Source organism: Thermobia domestica, chromosome 12, assembly GCF_964235325.1.
Source record: "Thermobia domestica chromosome 12, izTheDome1.hap1.1, whole genome shotgun sequence".
Classification (NCBI taxonomy): domain Eukaryota; kingdom Metazoa; phylum Arthropoda; class Insecta; order Zygentoma; family Lepismatidae; genus Thermobia; species Thermobia domestica.
This window is the reverse complement of record NC_137465.1, coordinates 106,095,352-106,119,229: the sequence shown is the minus strand read 5'-3', so window position 1 is coordinate 106,119,229 and position 23,878 is coordinate 106,095,352. Positions and strand designations below refer to the sequence as shown.

The 23,878-nt window shown below is 34.4% G+C and overlaps 1 protein-coding gene across 3 annotated transcripts in view; it reads right to left on the bottom strand.

The window, feature by feature from the left end:
* Nucleotides 1-23,878, bottom strand: part of abo (de-etiolated protein 1 abo) — a 48,801-nt gene that overhangs the window by 7,461 nt on the left and 17,462 nt on the right. For 2 of the 3 annotated variants that reach the window (XM_081733936.1, XM_081733938.1), the window contains exon 2: nucleotides 5,544-6,899. In XM_081733936.1, coding sequence (XP_081590062.1) covers nucleotides 5,544-6,826 — 1,283 coding nt within the window. In that variant the 5' untranslated portion in view covers nucleotides 6,827-6,899. Of the gene's footprint in view, nucleotides 1-5,543; nucleotides 6,900-21,330; nucleotides 21,436-23,878 lie in introns of those variants that run through there. The other variant, XM_081733937.1, reaches the window with a different exon arrangement.

Below are 23,878 nucleotides of genomic sequence, written 5' to 3'. Positions count from 1 at the left end.
TTCGATGCATCTTGTAAACGTTTCTTTTCAGAGTAGTGTCCAATTATTAACATATATAAAAAAGTTCATAAAAAACAGTCTCAATAAGTTTGACTTAAGTAATCTATATATTCCTTTTTCCCCTTATCTTTTCTGCCTCCTGCACAATATAGTATTTTTTAAACTTTATTTAAAAATATAGGGAGATAGGGAGCATTCACTGAATCCTGTAGAACAGACATGAATCGTGTTGCTCAAATATACTTCAGAGCAACTACTGATCTTTAATCATTGTTCCTCTTGCCTTTTTTTTTTTTTTTAATTATTAATTTTTTGAAATATATTAGTCAAAGACAGTTTAAGTTGGAAAGCAAATATATAATACAAATTCAAAGTAAGGCAATAATAATAATAATAATAATAGCCTTTCTTGTATATTCAACTCACGTTTATATATATATATATATATATATATATATATCGGATCCAAGGGGCTATAGTCCCCCCTTAACGCTCAGGTATACACTAGATAAAATGAGCTTCAATTCTGGTTTCCACTGGATAAAGCGGCAAACTATCGTTTAACCCCTCCCTTGACCATATCCTGGATCCCCCACTATATATAATTGCCCTGTTTAGAGACAAAGAATTGTTTTATTCCATTCTAATAAGAAATGAGCACATCTGTACTTCTTGCTTAATCGAGTTACATGTGTAAAATACATAGAATTATCAAAATAATGGAGACACCTCAATAAATTTCGACTGATTAATACGCCTTTGGACTGTCTTCATTCTGTAGCATAGTACAGCTTGTTTTCAAAGAACTGAGGCACGCTACTTATGAAACATTTAAAGAGGATTTCCGGATTATTCAAACAGTTCAATATTCGTTGCGTACGCGATAATGGAGGAGATAATCTGCATAGGATTTGCTGATCTCAAAGTAACTATAGACGTTTGAAGTTACGCAACTGAGCGGATCATGGGTTGTTAAATTCCTCTTGAACTCCTCAACAAACTACACATGAAGAGGCCTGGCTATGTGCAAGGCGTACTGTCATTTTGTTAGGAGCAACACCTTCATCATAGAATGCCCCAAGTCACCTAAAATATTCATACAATAATGGAAGTAATTCGTTCCAAAATTGTAATAATATGATTAGTGGAGTATCATCACACTAACGCGCACTAAGTCTTCTTCATTCAGTTTCTACAAGTTTTACGACCTTTCCCAGCAGACAGGCTGTATTGGTTGCTCTTTTTTTTTCTGCGTGAACATAAATATTTTTACATACATTCTGTTGAGGTATTTAGAAACATTCACTTGGAAACCGTTTGGCGACAAGTGGCTTCACTTGTGAACTTGTCGTCAGAAGAATCCTTAAATTTGATATATCGTTTAATATTCTTAAGCACACTTACTTATCGTTTAAAGCTTTCACTGGTTCAGTATTTAAAATTAGAACAAAAATCCCAATGCACAAAAAAAAAAAAAAAAAAAGTATATCTATGTGCATATATATGTATATCTCAAGCTCAATGACTGAGAAGCTAAGCACAAAGGTCTTAATCTTGTTTCCATAAAATAGCATGAGAGACGTAAAACTTGGAGGCCAGTTTTCACGAAATTCTACTTTTGTAATGCAATCTATATTATATTATAATGCAATCTAGACCACTCTTACTTTCAATGCCTCATATTGAAATATCTTTGTATAAAAAATTGATAATGTTAATTTTTTTCACATTTGTATGATGAAAAAAGTCATCCCTTTAAAATCCGGCCTTCATTTAAACACACCTAACTATGTTTTTAAGTGCTAAAATGGTCTAAAATATTAGTTTCTTTGTGTAACTAATTTCTATTCTTTGGGCCATGAAGAAAAAGTTATGAAAGGAGCTATAAAGTTATGAATAAAGTTATAAAGTTTATTTATGATGTTTATTTTTAGTTTTATTTTATTTTAAGATAAATGCTAATCTCATGAGACAATCAGTAGTACTTGCGTGTACTCGATTCAAAGGAAAGCATTCGCATGATACGATAGCCAAACTACTTTTGGACATCTTGCACGAATACGACATTCAGCTGACCAAGGTAACAAAAATTGTAAAGGATAGTGCATCCAATATGGTGAAGATTTTTGGTGATGGATCTACACTATCAATGTGAGGAGGAATCTTCAGACTCTGATATTGTGGATGTAAGATAAACTTTAGCACTACTAATTCATTTACATTGCCAGCTCATCAGCATTGTTGTGCTCATAGTGTTAACTTTGTTACATCCGTTGATAGTAAAGATGCTTCCAAGGAAGTAGGTGGAGGGAACTTCAACAGACATCAACACTCTGTCTTCGCAAAGTATAATGCTCTCTGGAACTTCGCTGTCAAAATCCCCGAAATCATGTGAAATTTTCAAAGATATTGTTGGTGTGTCTGCCACAATATCTTGTCGTACAAGGTGAAATTCTTATTTTGATAGTTTAATGAAGCTTCAAAACGTAAAAAGCATGTTAAATGATGCATGCCTTGCACTGGGAATTCCAACTTTTAAAAATAACGAGTTGGAATTTCTTGACGAATACTTAAATTGTATGGAGCCCATCGCACAAGGACTTGATCCACTCCAATCGTCTGACTATGGCGACCTCATCCCAGAACTTATTCGCATAAAGAAAGTTCTGGAAAAACTGGAACTCCGTTCATTAAAATACTGTAGTCCGCTGGTGAAGACATCGTTAAAGGCCATGCACAAAAGATTCCATGAATATTTAAAATTGGAGTCATCAGTAAATGATGCTATTCTTGCTTCTATCACTCATCCGTTTTTTAAACTTAGATGGGTTCCCAAGGTAAAAAAAAAAAAAAAAAAAAAAAAAAAAAAAAAAAAAAAAAAAAAACCTGTGAAAGATGCATTTATGAAAGAGATTCGCCATGAACACCCAACCGACAAGATTGTACCATCAAATGAGAAAGCAGATGATCTTAATGATGAACAATATTATTTGTTCGAATAAGACACCAGCGATTACGAGAAGAATATCTGTGCGTCCACCCTTTCAGTTACAATGTTTCCAGTACCTTGAGGATTCAGGTATTTCATGGTGTGTACTGGAGAAGTACCCGCTTGTTCTCAAATTATTTAAGAAGTTCAATACATGTGTGCCAAGTTCAGCAGTAGCTGTTGAGCGACTCTTCTAATTTGGGAGCCTCATTATGGGACCCCACAAAATGAATATGAGTAACAAAATGTTCGAGAAACAATTGTTGTTGAAAGCGAATAATCATTTCCTTAAATGAAAGAATGGTGTTTGATGTCTTAAACTATTACACGAACCATAGTCAATAAAAGTATTTTGCAAATAATATATAAAATTAGTGATACCTATTTTGTATTTTGCAAATGTATTTGAAATACGTAATTGTATTTTATATTTTACATACATTTCTGAAAACTGTTTTGTATTTTAAATACATTTTGTGATACTATTTTGTATTTTGTATTTCAAATAGGTTTGCTTACCTATTTTGCCCAGCACTGATTATAATTAAAAGAAAATCAACTTTGATATTTCACCCCTGGAATTTGTTAAATTTTGATACTAAACTTAGAGCGTAATTTTCACCTATTAGGATTCAATTATGGCCTTTTATGTTAAAAGACAAAATTAAAGACAACAAAATGCTAAAGAAAATGGTGTTTGTTGCAATGTTTCTGAACAATCCAGTGTTAGGACGTATAATAAGTTTACATTAGCATCTGCAGCGTCACTAATTAGCACACGCTGCTCAACAAAAATGGCCGTCACTCACAAACAGGTTGGGATTAGCTTTGCTGCCAATGTATATAGTAACAGTATAACATACATATACATATAACCAAATAATAAATAAAATGTTCAAGTAATTCTCATTGGATCTCTTCATGGGCTGGCCCAATAGGAAATAGCAGCACGAGGTATACACCTCTTTACGTATCCAAAAAAAACTGCTCATTGTAAGAAAAAGACGACTCATCCGATTTTATTACTTTCTTCCAATCATTCATGGTCCATGTTTTATATTCTCGGCATCATCTATTTCGGGTTACTGCATTGGTGTTGATCATCAGAGGTATTGAAATTGCATCCCGATCGGGGATGTTGAGATCATGGAGCTTTTTCTAAACTCTGATTGTAGAAACAAGTAATTTCAGATTCTGATTGACTTTTGTATTGTGCCGCATCATTCCTATTAGCTCTATGATTCCTTGTGACAGGCTTCGCGATACCTCTCACCTAGGCTTAGTTTCAATTTACTATCCTTCTTCTTTGAATCGTGCCCCTGAATATTAATGCTTTCGATTCATTTAACACACTAGCATGTCTTGGATACATTTGGCCTAACTGCCTGCACACTCACAATTTGGCATCCTTAAAAACTGGAGAGGTCTACCACTTTACACCATAAAAATCGGACTTATTGTGCACAGAAATCACTTAATACTCATTATCAACTAAAATCAACATAAGACAGTCTCAATACACGAATTCGCAGTCTCACTGACTCAAACGATTATCTGCTGCCGGACATGGATGTTTCCATTATTTTGATAACTATAATATATGTATAACTTAAATACGTTTAAGGAAAATACCTATTACTTATGGTTAATAAAATCTGATCTACTTGAAACTTTTCTATCCTTTTATATAAAATTTCATATATACTGGTATAGAAAAGATATATTAACATGATATGGAAGTCAATTCTAGAGAAGCTGCTTTTCCTATTTATTCGGTAGATTCAGTCCTATTATCGGAAGATGTTAGTTACAACAGGTATTTTAAATTTGAATTTAATAACGAGAAACTGACACTCAAAATTTATTTCCCCGCTGAGAGAATACTAAAAGATTTGAAGACATTACGGTAGTTCGAGTCTATCTGTAACTGTAGGTCAACGTCTCATATAGTCTCGGTGCTGAAAAGAGACGCTAAATTTCATGAAACAAAATTATTTTACCGAACATTATTTTTCTGAGTAAATAAACTCCCCTTCCGTTCTGAATTCAAATTGCGAAAAGGACGGCTGTAAGATTACATGACATATTCGTGCTAAAAACTAATAGTTAAAGTATCTATTGAAGCTTTCCTGGCGACGTATTGTGAACAGGTCTTCTCGGGCCACCAATCAGAAAAGTCCAATCATACATACATGAGTATATATATTTCATACACTCTAGTGCATCATCATATTCGCCTGAAGATGAGGACGATGTCAGCCCTTGAAACGTCGCACAATATAACGTTATTTACCTGGCTGCTAGCCCGAGAAGACCTGTTCACAAATAGTCAACTGATAACTCTGTGAATTTAAATATGAAAATTACCTTCCTTGACACATCTCACGACAGAAAAACTAGTGGTTTCTTACGAAGAGGTACCTTTAATGTGTGATTATTTTAATGAAGTGAATGTAAATATGACTTGACATTATTTTGTGAGTTTTGAGTACTTCAACACACTCATTATTTTCGAATTGTCGATTTTCCTGAACAAAATAAATAACTGAATTACCTTGCATAAATATTATTCGATGGAGAACACGTAAACTGTGACTCAGAATGGAGTTTAGCGTTTCTGAACAAATCACAAAAGTTTTCAAATAAATTTAACAATTCTTCTGATGTATTTTCGAACACTGCAAGTACTTCGGCTGTAAACATATTATACACAACAAAGAAAGAAGACTGGGAATTAGGCTCCGTCGATTTTAAAGTCACAACATCCTCCCCAGCGTATTTCATGAGCAAATGGTTCTCGTCTAGCAACTGCATTTTCCACATTCGTAAAGCTTTAAACTGGTCAAAATACTGGTAAAACTTTCTCAACTCAAACGGGTCACCTGTAGTGTCTGAAATATATTTAGCTCTTTTAAACAAATACACCAACAGTCGATGTTTCAAGGAATTAATTGTAGCTTCTCTAAATGGCCGATGTACACTCGACCCAGAGCCTGCTGAAATAACGGAAGACAACAGGAAATCATCATCTTCATAACAAAATCTTCCTATAGTGCGAACATCAATGAACATTCCGTCAATTAACTGAAAAATATGAATTGTTTGATGCTGCACTGAAAGCACTGCTAAAGTGTCTTTATACAAATATAACCCTTGATTATGAGATAAGAATATTTTGTCAACTTTAAATCTTCTTGTATCACATAACTTTCCTTGTGTTAAATCAACTAAGTGCAACGAATAATCCTCGAGGGGGGATCGCGGATTCGGTGTCACCGATTCATTGTTTGTGTATATTTCATAAAAATGTGGTCTTAGATCATCTGGCACATACGCAGCCGAGCCGACAATCACGTAATGACCATCGTCAGTAAACAGACTGCATTCTCTATTCAATTGTTCACCACTTTGAGCAACATTCACTGTATACTTAATTTTGAAAAACCTCTCGAACACTTTACTGCGAATGTAATCACCTTCTCTGTCACTTTTATTTCCAATATATTCACCTTCACAATTTTGAACAAGATCTGCTGCAGCTGCCGGTCCTTGATATTCGTATATTTCAAGCGAGGTCTGATCAGAAGAGAAGGCAATAAAATGTTGTCCATCGGGACTAAATTTTCTTAGAAAGCAAGGTGGCTTCTCAACATTGACGATAGTAAAATTAGGGAAGACATTTTGATGAAATTCTCTAGCAACGTGAAAATGAGTTCCAGGTTTAATGCAGCCAAATATTTCTCTTCTTCGTAGTCTGTTCACTATATTTTGCGGAGGAATGCGTCGTGGCTTCAAACTGTATTTTACACTCTCTTCCGTTCCACGAGATGAACCCATTCTTTTTACATAATCGTTTGCTGCTTGTCGTCGCTCGGCTATTCACTCTTCCAGGTGAGAAATACATTATGATCTGCAAAAATAAAATAAAAGAGATGGAAGTATTACGATTATTAATAATATTATCCAGATTACAGAAAAATCTTATACAAGATGCACGCCACAAGTATGTGCCGCTTCTCCATAGTTCATAAGCTAAAAAAGGGTGGATTAATACAATCACATTTGAATTAACTTTAGACTTAAAATTTAACTGTGCTAAATTTCAAGCTTCTATGTTTTTCATACATTCATCTGTGAAAGTAAAACCTTTTTTGATACTGACCTGAAATGACGGATTTCACCATAGAAGTGACTAATGGATATTTTCTTTATGTGTTGTGAAAAAGGTATCAATATTCATCGTCAGTTAAAGGATATTTATGGGAACATTCTCTTTGATAACTGTATTATGCGGAAGTGGGTGTTGGAATTCACGAAAGGAGCGGGGGTATCAACTGAAGATATACCAAAGTCCGAAAGCCCAATTTTTGGAACCATCTTTAAAAAAAAAATATTGCTTTGGTCATGAAGCATAGAAGGCTAACTTTATGGATATGTATATAATAAAACGATTCTTTCATTGCATCGTAGTGGGAAGAATTTTGACAAACCCCTTGAAGCAGTCAAGGTTGGTTGTTAGATCCCTCGACAGTTGGATGAAGAGAAGATGGTCTTCAGATAAGAACATTGAAGTGGTCCCTCATCCAGTCTGCTACTAAGAAATATCCCGCAGTGAACACTGTATATGTTGAAAATTGAAGATTCACTCCGAAGCAGTAGTTTTCAGTCCAGAAGTGTCCTCGTAAGTGTTTTTTTTTTCAGCGTTTAACCCCCCCCCCTCCCCATAAAGACATCTCAGATGCTTTAGGCAGTGAGATACAAAGATTGCAGTACTAGGTAGAAAGGGACGGGAACTGTGTTGAAAACTGCCAGAAATATATAACCCGAAAATTGAAAACTGTGGGAGTTATCGGAAACGGCACGTACTTTTGATGTGCATCTCGTACTTTTTAAATCCTTTTCTACCATTCTTTTCAATACACTGGTGTATTATAAGTAATAAAATACATACGCCACATAAAGCAAAAAGCTTGTCCCTCATGATAGTTTAATGATATATTCTTTAATTAATCGATATAATGGATATCTAATAATAAATCAAAATTCAGCATTCACCGAAGCATCCAAAAATGCATTACTCCATGCAGTTGTTTCAGCAGAGATTTGAAGTACTCCGCAATACCACCCGATTAACAGTGTTACCAACCCAACAAACTTGCCAATATGACGTCAAGTTATTGCATATCTCAAATCTACATGTTAATGAAAACTCACAATATCGCATTTATTATTCAGTGTTAATACAGTGTATTAAACTAAGGACGCTACAATATCACAAACATTAGTAAACATCCAAATTTTTGAAATAACAATAATAACGCAAGTGAGACAGACGTGCCATTCTACATCGGAAGCCTTAGTGTCGAATACCATGTTATAATGTATTTCCAACAAGTAGGGGAGAGCACGGTGGCTCAGTGGTAGAGCGCTTACCTTGGTGCGTGGGGTCCCTGGTACGATCTCCGGACAAACAAGTTTGTGGTTGACAACATCGTGTCCGTGGTACTCCTGTTTTCTTCCACATTCTTACTCCACCGATTCTTACATCATCATTTATTTGCCTTAATCATGCGTCTACCTTAGCCTACAGGGCATAATCATGATACATTAAACTGAAAGATTTCATTTTCATTTTCTAACGAGTTGAAACAAACTTAAAAAATTAAAAACTTACTTTCTTCAAAAGGTTATTTCGAAAAAGTGCTTAGATAAGATCATAATGAATCAAGTAGACGCTTTTCAATAAACGTAAAAATGATAATGCTGTTTACAGCAATCTGATATCTCGTTAATCCCTTAACCCGTTCTGGAGATATAATGAAAATTAGTAAAATTAGCAACACTGCTTAAAATTATGTAATTGTGAAAACTTATTGTAACTATAACTATTGATGTAATATTACAGAAAAAGACGAAAGTAACATTTTTAAAAACAATTTCCTATAACTACATTTTAAGCAGTATAGATATATCTACTGATATTTAAAACTACCTCCGGAATGGATTGAGATACCAAATTGCTGTAAACGGCAATATGATCTCTACATTTACTGGAAATAATCTATGTGATTAGATGTGATTCTTATCTAAATATCACCTTTTGAAGAAAGTAAAATTTTCAATCCCTTGTAATTTTGTTTCTATTTGATATAAATGTTTTTTTTTTATTATTATTATTTCAGAATAGTATCCCTTTCAGTAGCAAGGCTATACGAGACGTGGATCTACAGCTTAGCGTGGAATCTGGACCACATGAGTTCCGGCCGGGAATCGAACCCGAGTCTCCCATACCGAAGGCGTATACGTTAACTGCTCAGCCACGAGAGAGCTCTTCTTAGAAATATCATATCTTGGTCATCAAGGTACTTCCAATGTTTAGTGAGACTGCAGCATCCTTAGTTTGTAACACTGAATAAGTAAGATATTGCATTGACATGCACATTTGAAATATGTAATAACCTGACGTAGTGCTCTTTAAAAAAAAAAATACATAATAAAGAAGCTATTACATTACAGTTTATAGTACAGTTTGCTTCATTTTTTTTTTTAAGTTGGCCACTCATCTTAAGTTGGTCACTTTTCAATGGAATCTAATAGTGACCAAATTTTAGACAGGTTTCACTGTACTGCCAATGAAGTATATTCTACGCAGTAATTTGCTACTCGTACAAGCAACTTTCAGTGTTTAGGCTAAGCATTAATCTGGGAAAAGCAACGGAATTATAGTACTTTAAAAAAAAAAAAAAAAAAAAACTTTAAAAAACATGAATATATATTGCGTTTTTCATTGAAAAACTTGATAGATTTTTTTTTACAATACTAGCTGATACATACTTAAAAATATCAATTAATAATTACATTAAATCTTTATCTAAATTCACACAATTAAAACGGCGAAGCCCATGATTACAAGGATGCTGCGGAAATACACACGGTGCATAGTCTGTGCTGTTTTGTCCGCAACGTCGAAGCATTAAAAAAAAAAAAATGCTTATGTTCCGCAAATGGCACAACAGAAATGTGAACATAACGGAGGAAATAAAATTATACGAAATATGGGTGGCAAATAACAAAACAAAAAACACTGAAACCAAGGTTATCACCGTAAAGAATTCGTTCTTAACCTTGTTTACCTATCGCCCCTCCTTCGTCAATCCCTTGCGTTTAAGATGCAGCTTTGAAATCTCAGTTCCTCAATAATAATAATAATAATAATAATAATAATAATAATAATAATAATAATAATAATAATAATAATAATAATAATAATAATAATAATAATAATAAATAATAATAATAAATAATAATAATAGCAGGTAGTGTAAATGAAGTGAGATTTTGTACACGGATTCAGTGGTTGCTTCGCTTAAGTTTTGTACATATTCAGTGAAAATGATACTGAATTCAAGCAGTGGGTATCTAGACCGAACCATATTTGTAACTCTTGTAAAGTCAGTGGAGGACTTTCAGAAGTTAATTGCAGAAAAGCAATTAGTTCTGAAGAAGCACCACTATGTATGTACAACACAGTCAGTATATCTAAAGACACTGAAGCAGAATTTATCAGCTGACCATACCTTCTTCCTCGGAGATTTTTCTAAAAACTATTTTTTCATACTACAGGCTGCTGTACGAGGCTTCTACTGGAACATACACCAATTTGTTGCGTACTTTAGAAATATTGAACATTCAGATATGCAGCACATTTGTATGTTGCCGTCAGTGATATTATCCATTATGACAATGCTGCCTTCTACACATTTCATTAATTCACTGTCACAGAAATAAGAGAGTAGTTGCCTCATGTAACGATGGTCCATTACTTCAATGATGCAGCAATTTCGCATTATAAAAACAAAAGAATTTTTCTAAATCTGTGACACCACGAATGGAACTTTATCCTGAAAGCAACATTTTTTTTTTTTTTTTTTTTTTTTTGGTACAGTTACAGTAAAAGCCAATGTGATGATATAAATGGAATAGTGACATCAATAGCAGCAAAGGCCAGTCTACGTGGAGAAGTTACTTTGACAGCACACCAGCTATACCAATGGGCTAGAGAGAACGAAAGTGGTATCAGGTTCGGTTACATACAAGGAAGTGTAACAACAGTACTAAACACTATCTTGCAACAAGTGTGAGAATGCTATTATAATCGCCGAGACAAGGGACGCACACTACTTTGTTTCGCTTGACACAAGTCAGTGGTGAGTGTAAATATTCGTGATACATCAAGAATTGTGACTGTGGGAAAGTCTTCACATCAAAATAATGTCATGTTATAAATCTGGAAATCGTTATAATGCTACTAATATACAGGTAAACCTGTAGAGGCACAAGATAACTGACTTTGTCAATGAGTCAATGAAAAGATTCTATCTTTAGACAGAACATTTAAATGGCCGACTAGCTCACTATGACTTATCTCTTATGTCATGTAAAACGAAACAATACGCCACTTACACTAGTCCATCGTGGTCAGTTTAGATTCACAGATCTTTCATTGGACCACAATGAATCTTATAATAATGCAACGATTACAATGTACACCTTGTCTCAAAAAGGTTGAGCGCATTCTTTATTGGTGTTTTGAGGCAAAAATTTTCTAAGTCCAGCTTCGGGTATCTTCGGGAAAAAGTAAGCCAGGTTCGAACCTCCAAGCCAGCCTTTGCAATCGGGAAAAAGTTTGCAGATGTGTTTTTCTTCTTTTAAATATAATAGGACTTGTTACCAAGTGTTTAAAAAAGCAACATTGATTGAAATACTTAATGATACAGTATTTCGAAACCTTTTATTAATCTGAGCACATGCTTGTTTGTCATTTAGCTCTCTATACGTAATGGAACATTTAAATACGTTAAAGAATCTTTCCATATGTAAAAGAATGCTCAAAATTAAGAAATAGAACATAATTATCGCCTGAGTACTAAAATAAAAGTCAAAGTAGAACAGAAACAGCGTTTGTAATGGATATAAATGTCATAATTATCTTGAGATCCGTTATACATCGCTAGAAGCTTATTTCTAGAAGTCCTTGTGTTAGCTCATTGGTAAGCTGTCGGATTTCAAATCATCAGGTTATAAGTTCGAATCCCATCTGGGTCAATCCTTTTTTTAAAATTATATTTTCCGCAATGCATGAAAAATTATATAAAATAATTACATTAAAATACATCAGTTGTATATATATATAACATAATCATTGCAGAACATAGTAATTATTATGTTTAAAATATAACATCTAAGATAATTTTCACAGTAGGTCGGTATTATATATGAGAATGTTAAATACAAGTTAGGAAAATCGTTTAGTAGCAATAAATAAGTTATGTAGTGTATTTATTTGCAGCTATTTGTCATACAGATTTAACTTCTCAATATTCTCATTACAGTATGTTATTTATATTCGTGAAATACAGTATATTCCTACGGATATAGAAAGTATATAAACAGAGTATCCAAAGTCGTATCCTGCTTCAAGACACAACTTTTCCCGATCCCCTTAACGTCACGGGAAGAAACACAAATTCTCTTTAGAAAGGAATGTCGTTACTTAGAGTCTCATTCGAATACGTTGAATATGCTTTTGTGTATTCATCTCTCTCTCTCTCTCTTTCGCTTTGTTTATGTGTGTGTGTGTGTGTGTGTGTTGCGGAATATCCCAAGTTTAATACAACATTTGCAAAGTATATGAGCATCATTGTCATCGAATACCAGAAATTGAAAGTCGTGTTTCTTCAGGTTGGGTTTGTGTGTTCATGTTAGCTCACTGGTAGAGTACGGACTTGCCACTGAAGAGATCTTGAGTTCAAAGCCTACAGCTAATTATCATTCTTTTGTTAGTAGGATTGCACAGAAATCGGATACAAGGAGTGGTTTACTTCTAGAAATATTTTCAGAAGCGTTTAGGTAGTCCTGAAAAGGGCTGTTTTCGGGAGTTAAGGCGTCGACATTAATATTGTGTCCAAGACCCTTCTGAATTTATTACACGCTCCATTCTTCTGGGCATGGAATCTATTACATGGGTGACAAATCTATCTCCTTCCCCTACCTCCAGCCATGCTTCGGAAACAAGATGCCACAGGTCATCCTGAATTCTTGGTGGATCTGCCTCAGGCCAACTTTCTCTTAGAGTACGCTTCATTTCTGCCCACATATTTTCCATGAGATTGAGGTCTGCTCCACGAGGCGGCCAGTCGATTAAATCAATCTCAGGGTGCCCTGGGAACCATTCCTGAACCACACGGGAAGTATGTATTGGCGACTGGTATTGCTGGAACTGAATTACACCATCAGGCTGAAATACTCGTCCAGATGGCACCATGATATTACTGATAATGTCTAAGTACTGAGCATTCTCCAGATGTCCTTCAATTCTATGAAGCTGTCCTGCTCCGCGACTGGAAATCCAACCCCAACATAAAATAGATACATGGCCACTGCGATTGCAAGCAGCCACATATCCATGGTCATATCGGGTGCCTCTCGGACGATACACGAAACGGCGTCCCTCCTTTGATGTTGTGAATATGGATTCATCTGAGAAAACTACGTTTTCCCAATTGAGACCCACATTCGCCTGTGCAAACGCGAGACGGTAAATTTTGTGGTCGTCTGAGAGTTTTTACTTCACGGCAGCAACACGGCCACGTAACCCAGCATGACGAAATCAAAGACGTATGATATAAAACTAATGAGAACTGTATATAGAAATACTAGAAAAATACACATGAAACAAAACCTGCACATTGAAATACAATTAAAATTAAAACCTAATGAGATACCTAAGCATGGTGTAATTTCACTAGTGCAGCAATGCCCGGTTCAATCTTCATGACGAACATTATCAAGCCATTTTCAACTGATAAGCGATTTCTTATCTTTGTTTTAATGTTTACCATAAAAAAAACACACTTTCGCACAAGTACGATATAGCAAATGGAATTATTACTTTCAAAGCAGCAATCACCAGACCAGGATATTCTTCTCTCCTCATCAGGCAGAACTTGTCCAAGTCTTCGTTACAGAAAACCTTGTCCAAGTCTTCGTTCCAGTTGCAAAGACTTGTCGCATGATCATTCTATTATTTGGTCAAGAAGTTGTGGGCTTAGATCGGATACGTTAATGGCCTCTTCAATGAAGGAGTTTAACATCTATCTTGAACCAGCACCTTCGTCATTGGGAATATAGATATTACAGTTACTGTATCCACTGTCAGTGCCGGGCGCCGAAAAGAGGGGCCACACATTTCCGAGGAAGTGTGTTACTCAAGTTAGGAAAGTGCATGTGCACATGTGTAAAATAGAAGGAAAAACGTAATAAAATGTGCTCAAAATTAAGGAAAGGTAGGGTTTATTTTGAAAATGTTATTGAGCTTCGTGCCAACCATGGTGGCGCTTCGTAGCTAGTCTGTAGACGTCACTCATATATACGGTGACATCGTACTATACTCTCGCCCCGGGCAATGATTTTCCATGTGACTGTTCACTATAAACAAAAAAATGGATTCTACTATTATAGAAATAGGTATGTTAAAAATCCCACACAAGCTTATTGTAAAACAAATTATAAAAGGGTCGCTGGCAAGAGCGTGTGATAAAAGGGGATCGTGATAGGAATTAGATTGAGAACCACTGGCCTAGAGTAATTTCAACCACATTTCTTATAGTTTCAAAAAGAGTGTTGTCGGGTTACCTATGGTGAATGGGAGGGGGATACATATAAAAGATTGCTAGAAAATGATCGATATTAGATTCATAGTTTTCGGGGTCGCTTAGATAAATAGTGAGACTTTCAATTTCGCTTAACTCCGATTAAGCTCTCATTAGTAGGGATGGGCACGAACGACTTTTCTTTGAAACTCGACTCGACTCGAAACAGACATCTTTGAGATCTACTCTTGGACTCGGCGCGAAAAATATCTTCCAACTCGACTCGGATTAGAGTCAAGTCGAACCAAAATGAGCCAAATCCTGTGTGTAGTCCTACCTAGACAATACATAGACAATAATTATTCTATCATCAATTATACTACTGTTACTACAAATAATAATAATAATAATAATAATAATAATAATAATAATAATAATTATTATTATTATTATTATTATTATTATTATTATTATTATTATTATTATTATTATTATTATTATTATTATTATTATTATGACAACACCGTGTACAAACATGAACAGTTAGTAAAGGAATACTAAAAGCTAGTTGACTGCCGACGTTGGTAGTCATGAAGTCTACAAGGCAAGGACATCGTTCATTACCCTAAGCTGTAAGCATCGGTGGACTACAGATGGTCAACTATTAACGTCTCGCCAGAAATTGGTGGCCCCGCAGCGACGATCCGTGATGGCCCAAGTTCCATTTTGAAAACTTTACTACCAGCGGCAGAGACGCGATGAAACGCCAACGAACCACAAAATTACTCTCCCAAAATATGTTAAAATGCCTATATGAGTGATTTGTTTATATTTAGGTGAATCTAAAAAACACAAAACAAATACCCCGGGATGGACGCGAACTATCAATATTACGATTACTAGGCACGTGTTCTGACTTCCCCACGGAAACGATCATAAAAAGCTTGGTTGTTGAAGGATAAATCATTGACGTCTTAATTTAGCCAATCAGACAAACCCCTACATCTCGAGTTCTAGGAGGTCATACCGTGAACCGTTTCAGATTTATTGCTTTCTGGTGGAGTACTATCCATGCGCAAAATTTGAGCATAATAGCCGACATGCATCTTCGGTGCCTCTTATCTTTAGTACAATTTTAACCAGAGATGGTGTGGGTCAATGAAAATTTGATCCACGACCCACCATGACCCACTATCACCCACCACCCAAATGACCCATTGGCCCACTCTGACCCATCAACCATCGTGATCCACTCTGATCCACCACCAACTATGAACCACTCTGAATCATTGCGACCACTCCGACCCACCAAAACCCATCGACATCAACTCTGACCGATGACCCACGTCCTCCTCTCCATTGACTAAAGAGATTACACTTGTAATAAAACAAGACTGTGAAATTATCACTTATCGGAGTTTGAATTTCTACCGTCATTGGCTCAAGCACCTCTTTGTTACAATACTGGTGGGTCTGACCTTTACGATATATAATGGCAAAGTGTTTCTCATCTTCCGAATTAAAATGAATTTAAATTTATCATATTTATTTCTTTGTTGCCTTACAGACACATTTCAGTAGAAAATAGGGTGAAATTTAAAAGTTTCGAATCAAGGAAAAGTAGACCAACGTAAAAAAAAAAAAAAAAAAAAAAAAAAGAGAGAGAGAGAGAGAGAGAGAGAGAAACTAATTTTCTATATAATTAAGCATGCCGTACTAATTGAAAATGCCCATGTAATTAAGTTTAGAATACAAATTTTATGGCCATTTTTCTCTAACTTTATGGCTTGATTGCCTTATGCTCGGAACGCTCCATATATTAAACACCAGCTTCAGCGATTATAAATAGAAAGCAGTGGGTATAAAATTCAAAAAGAACTTTAGTTTGCATTACTCAATTTTTTTCTCAACTAATATCAATCGTTTTCGATTATTTTTACAAATCAACCCACTACCAATTTCCAATATATAGAAAATGCACCCCCGTCCCCCGCTCATAAAAGACAATTTTAAAAAATGCCAGGGCATATTCTCTTTATTTTTAATAGAGTTATATGCTGAATTTCAGCTCTCAGTTGAACGGCTTGTGAGATACTAAATTTTTCGCAAAAATTCGGACTTCTACTCCCCCTAAGGATATGTATTATAATGAAAGTGATACGCGTATGATAACTTCCCAGTTGGGATATGAGCCTGATTATATACCAAACGTCAATTCATTTGACTTTGCAATTTGACCGTGATGATTACGCAGACATAGTTACTTTCAATTTTTTATGATACATATCCTTATTTCATATGTTACAGATGATTCAAAAATATTTTTTCAAGCAGTTAGCTCCTCTAGAATCTCACAGGCTGCATCCCAAAATCCAACTCCTACAATCCTATGACAATCCAAAAGTGACTGAACTTTTTTTTATTAGGAACAAATGACAAAAGAAAAATGGAGATCTTGAAAGTAAAATGTAGAAAAGCTCGGTGCCCCAATAACTACATATTTCTCCGCCCCTTCATTCGGAACTTAAAAATAAAACTTAATTCGAATATGGTTAATTAGTGAATTTATTACAGTTAAATTCCACTCACTACATGCTACAGCTACAACTATGTAACAAAAAATAACAACTGTGAAACATGTTCTGAATTACTATTACATTTCTTACGCTATTATTAAACATATTAGAATAGTAAAAGAGAATTGTTCGTGAAATAGTATATTTGCTCATGATTTTTAACTTTTTCATACGGAAAAAATTATAATATTATTCAAGTTTTAAAATTTGCACTCTGCAAATATGTTGCCCTCTAGGCAATGGGACTAATGTGGACTCATGGGAAATGCTGCACTGTTAGCGGCGCTGAAAACTTACGATTCAATTCTAATATCGGTTGATTTCGATATCTTTATGTCGCTACGTAACCACCCTGGGTGCTAATGGGAGCTTAATTGGACTTGAATTGAAAGTAGAGTTATTCACCTAAGCGACCACGAAACTATGGATTCGGTACTAATATCGACCCGTTTCTAGCATTTTTGATATGTATCCCGACAGTACCCTTTTTCCAGACTGTAAGAAATATAGTTAAAATTGCTCTAGATATATCAGAATTATGTTGAAACACACACATAAATCCACTTTTATATTCTGTATAAATAGAGAGTGAGCGAGCGAGCGAGCGAGAGAGGGCGACTCAAGGCATCACCACTTCCACATTGCAAAAGCATATATCAGGAATTGAATTGAAAATCTATGTAAAGACTTTCTGCTGTGGCATGCTTCATAAGGACAATTCCAGTCTTCTCACGTGATCTTTGGGGTTCATGAATTTTTTTTCGAGTGTTCCGACTTTGGATTCTCTGTTTATACCCTCTGTTTATGCATCGAATAACTTTTCAAGAACATAAATGACATTCTGTATTATGAATGTTGAGAATTACTCTCTATATGACAAATAGCTGCAAATAAATACACTACATGATTTATTTATTGCTATTGAACGAGTTTCTTAACTTGTATTTACATCCTCATATATAATACCGACCTACTGTGAAAATTATCTTAGATGTTATATTTTAAACATAATAATTACTATGTTCTGCAATGATTATGTTATATATAAACAACTTATGTATTTTAATGTAATTATTTTATATAATTTTTCATGCATTGAGGAAAATATAATTTTAAAAAAAGGATTGACCCAGATGGGATTCGAACTCACAACCTTATGATTTGAAATCCGACAGCTTACCAATGAGCTAACACAAGGACTTCCAGAAATAAGCTTCTAGCGATGTATAACGGGTCTCAAGATAATTATGACATTCATATCCATTACAAACACTGTTTCTGTTTTACTTTGACTTTTATTTTAGTACTCAGGCGATAATTATGTTCTATTTCTTAATTTTGAGCATTCTTTTACATATGGAAAGATTCTTTAACGTATTTAAATGTTCCATTACGTATAGAGAGCTAAATGACAAACAAGCATGTGCTCAGATTAATAAAAGGTTTCGAAATATTGTATCATTAAGTATTTCAATCAATGTTGCTTTTTTAAACACTTGGTAACAAGTCTTATTATATTTAAAAGAAGAAAAACACATCTGCAAACTTTTTCCCGATTGCAAAGGCTGGCTTGGAGGTTCGAACCTGGATTACTATTTCCCGAAGATACCCGAAACTGGACTTAGAAAATTTTTGCCTCAAAACACCAATAAAGAATGCGCTCAACCTTTTTGAGACAAGGTGTACATATACAACTTTCTTGCCTTCTTTCAATTGTACAAGTACTGCTTCACCCATTTATACACACAACCGATTATTGTCGGAGATGTAAAAAACACTACCTTATATTAATTGGTGGCGGTGATATTCACAAACATTTATATTTCTAAAGATTGTTTTATGTACAAACTAATTCTTTTTGCCTTGAACTATCATTGACGTAGCTGCTGGATATTATTTTGTTCTTGGTGCTGGCATCAAACATGGGATACAGTGTTGCCATGTTGCCAACAAAGTGAGTTTTATTTTTTTTACTGTTTGAGGTGTTATATTTCGTGTTTGAAAAGAGAGTTACAATTAATATATCTAGTAATCACCTACGAAGCGTGAATTCTAAAGATCATGAACACTTGTACCTTTGCTTCACAAGAACGAAAAAAAAAAAAAAAAAGTTGAAAATGGGACATTTTTCATGTTTTTCATATATATATATATTATATATTCGAACACTAAATCCGATCCGAAGTTATACTATGTTGAAAATACGCCAAAATACTTAGGTCAGCTATATTGAATCCCCTCTCCCACTGCGATCACCACTGGGGTGACAGGGCAAAAACTTCAGATTTGTGTTTCTATTATGATGTACTTTCACATATATCAGGCTTTCCAGTACTAATGAAAAAAAAAAAAAAAAAACATAGGAAATCACGACGAAAAAATATAGGAGGTTTCGTCAAGCTGTGAAAAATGAACATTTCAATTATCCAATAGTTTTCGCACGTAGCTCACCAGTACTAAGCAACGACCATAAGGAAAATACAAAAGAAGATCTGCGTCAGAAAATTGGTGTTTACAAGTATACGTCTCCAAGATGTGAATAATTTCATCACTTGCAAGAATGGAAAATAAAATCTAAATGTAAACATTCTGCAGCTGGCGCTTTTAAGGTAAGATTTGACTATGTGTAACATGTTCTACAATTATTTGCCCACAGTTAGTGCAAAAAGTATTGATACACCTAAATAAATTATTTATGTCTTTAAAATAGCTACTTCATAGAACTTTTTAATGAATATAACGAAATTAGCTTTTTTTTTTTTTTTCATTTCATTTGGTAGGTGTATGAATACTTTTTGCGCTCACTGTATATTGTTTGGTGTAATTATCTTTCGACAATAAGCAGGAAAGGACGAAACACAGAAGTCTCTCCATTCAACCACCCTACTGTGGAGACAAAAGGCCCTCCAACCGTATTTCCTTATGTTATTTCCACAAGTGGAAGTAGCAATGCCACAAAAATTTAGGAGGTTTCGTTAAAATATAGGAAATATAGGAGCATTGGAAAGCCTGCATATATTTGTAAAAGAAAAAAACGGAAACGAGCCACAACTAGGGCCGTATGCATAGTTCTGCGGGCTACTTAGAGGCTACGTACGGGACACGTGATAATTTGCGTTGCAGAGTTCTCCCGCAGGGTCAAACAAGCCCGCAACCTCCGCGTAAGTTAAGCGAAAGGCTAGGGGTGCTTCATCGATATCTAGGTATACATTGTGGGTAGAAATTTACAAATATCATTAAGAATTTCCGTCGCATATTTTGTAAGTGGTTCCTCCACATAGTATGTCTATCTTAAGCGTAAGGATGATGGGTTAAGTGTTGCAGAATGGGGGCAACGAAATAGGCAAAATTTACAGAAGGAACGTAATGATTGAAGAAGTTTTCATTTTGTTCCTATGAACAAACATGGTTTAATATAACTTACTGAGTATTTTAAAGCAAATTTTCATGGTGTGAATAAGAAAAGCGTAATTGAGCACACGGAACACGTTATAACATATCAAAAGGTAAGCTGGGTAATGTTCCTTTTTAAAAGAATTTTGCCGATATTTTCAGTATGTCCACGGGTACTCTTCTTCGGTGCTAGGCTTGAGAATATCCTCTTTGCTGTAATTCACATGTTAATGTTTTAACAAACAGTGGTGTGAAAATACACACAAACTCTTAATGTTATAGTAGTTACTGTACTAACCCTAAGAGCCACCTGCTCTGAATGTTTTAAATAATATCTAGTCCTGTGATTTTCTGCTTTCCATATGTCTTCCAATCTCGGTAGGTTTAAATCTTGTATAAGCAATGTTGTCATGCTTATATTATTATTATTAAAGTATTAATACAGTATTTGTAGTCTTAATTTTTGTTTTCATTAATGTTATTCGTAATAATTATATCCAAGTCGTCCTCAAGGATTTCTTTTCCGGTGTTAAAAAGCGGGTTTTAATCCTAATACAATAAACTTCCAATATAGTTGCCGCAGCATTAAGACGGCCTTAGTGGGTAGTAATCGCAATTGTCCGAACAGTCGTATCCTCTTACTAGTGACATTGTAACTTAATGTGTGTCCAACGACATTGCCATAGTTTTGATCCCCGTTACACTCCGATTTACTACTCACACATGTGGGATTAAGAGGTCACTTTTCATTTTCCCCCTTGCCCAGGGTTTGAGAGAAAACTTTGCTGTTTCCTTCCCTTCACCAACAAAAGGTAGATGCTCCATTTGCGTTGATGCTAGTAAATAAAATGAAATAGAAATAAAATATTTTCACGTACACTTCTACACCAATATTTTAATATTCCAGAGTACACTATATTTTTATTGTTTGTTTTATCCACAGCATGAAATTGTGTGTAATATTCACTTTAATTTAATGCAACTGTTATAATTTATTCTTGAATATATGTTTAAAATACAAAATATACATCACTTTAAACTACTAAGAAGAATGAATTCTTTTTATTTATTTATTTTGCTTATTTCAATCTTGTTTCAATAATTCATAAAAGTAAGAATATTAATTAAATAAAATGCACTACGTCCCGTTTAACCGAATCTCCGGGTTAACAGAATCGCTAAAAGAAATAAGCACTTACTCGTACACAACCTTTATTTTAAAACACCAACAATGAGTAAAATATTTGTTTTTAAATGAGTAAAATAAGAAACGGCTTTTTGCAATCGATTTAGTGTCCCAAGAATACGTTCTAATCTCCTCCTTGAATTCGCATAGCTTGGAAATCTTGAAACGTACAGTGAAACGATACTCACTTGCTGTCATCTAAATCATATACTAAAGTGGAGGAATAGAGTTAAAAATGTATGTCAAAAACAGAGTATTTCACGGCATGTTAGGAAGATGAAACTTTGTATATACTCATTATTAAAAGTAAGTGGGCACTTGCTCCAGCATTTTCTGAAATTTCGCTTTTAAGAGGGAAAATTTTATAATTATTTTCTTAATATGTAGTAAAAGATATAAGCCACTCCACTAAATTTTCTCGCTCCAATTTCTTAAACTATATCATATTATGCTGCAGTTATTGCTTAAACGTGAAATACGAACAACATTATGTTTTGGGGAAATTTTGGTCGAAGAAAATCACCCACATGAAGTTTTTCATAAGAAGTGATTAATGACACCCTCGTATATCAGAGTCATTAATTAAATATCTGTTTATGAGGTATCAACAAAATTACAAAAATCGTATTAAGGAAATTGCAAAAAAGAAAGAAAAAATACTACCTCCTATAGATATTTTCTTGCGAAATGATTTATGCAAGATTATAGAATTATTAATGATACATAAACAAAATTGCTTAATAAACTCACTGCTCTTAGGAAACTACCTCTTGCGGATTTATTCGTGAGAAATTATTTAACCCATATTATAGAGTTATTAATCAAATTATTATGTATCGCCTGTTTTATTTCTTGAAAAAATCGTCCGGAATAAACTTACCCCCAAAAGTAAACTACTTCTTGTGGATTTTTTCAGTTTTGTGACATTCTTTGTTTCAATCCCGTGGTCTTAGAATGTTTTTATTCTTTCAGCGAAAATTCAGTTGCCATTAATTTCTCCAAACGGAAATTTAATAATTCTTACGTCAAATAACTAATGACTACATACCTCTATGAAATTAAATATATAATGAAGTAAGAGCGAAAACAAGAATCTTTGTTGGCGTTACATTACTATAGTAATATAGCGATTGCTAGTTTCTTTCGTACAAGTTCCATATTTGGACGATTATTATCGTTGTATAATTTGTTTTATTTATCACTATTACCATTAAAATGGTACAATGAAATAAATAAATAAAAAAAAGCTACTTTCTTCTTATCATTCAGAAATACCAAAAAAATAGTTCCCAAGACTTAAGACGACATTAGATTAATAATGTCAGAAATACCCATAAAATAATAATGTTATTAAGTATTCTGTCAGGCGCGCACCCAAATATTTTGTTGAAGGGTCCGAAATCGAAAGACCGGAGGGGGTCCGAATCGAACGGGCCCCTCGTAAGTGTGCCCCTGGTGTGTAGACGAAACACAAGTACGGTATATTATTAAAAAGAAGTACGAAGTTCTTAGATTCTTGGTCTGAATCCAATGGACCCCTTCTTGGACACGTCCCTGGCTATCGCTAAGAGAACAGTTACAAAGTGTGAAGATTCCCTACGCCGTGATCTGCTAATCTTTTAGCATTAAAATAAAATTTATCCTGTTTAATAACATATATCAATTGTAATTCCTCTTTCTCTTCTTCTTCTTTCTGTCACACCCTCTATCGCATTCATTATAATACACTTCTCCGTAACACACTTAACATTCTTCTTCTCCTTCCCTTCCCTATTTTTGCGAACATTAACATGAGCGGCTGGACGGAATTCTCTTTGTTTTACTCTTTCATTTTCAGACTAGCTTTTCTCCAACCATGTCCTGAACACAACACTAGGAATCTTTCCTATCTTTATCGAATAAGGAAGAGAAAGAAGCAAATTTAATACTGTAACAATGTTCCTCTGGTGCCACAAGGAATATCAGTTAAAGAAAATTAATTAGGACGGCGTATGCTCTGCTGGAAGATTTTATAAAAATAATCGATGTAATATAATGTAATTATGTAATAAAATAATTAAATATAATGTAATAAAATGTAAAA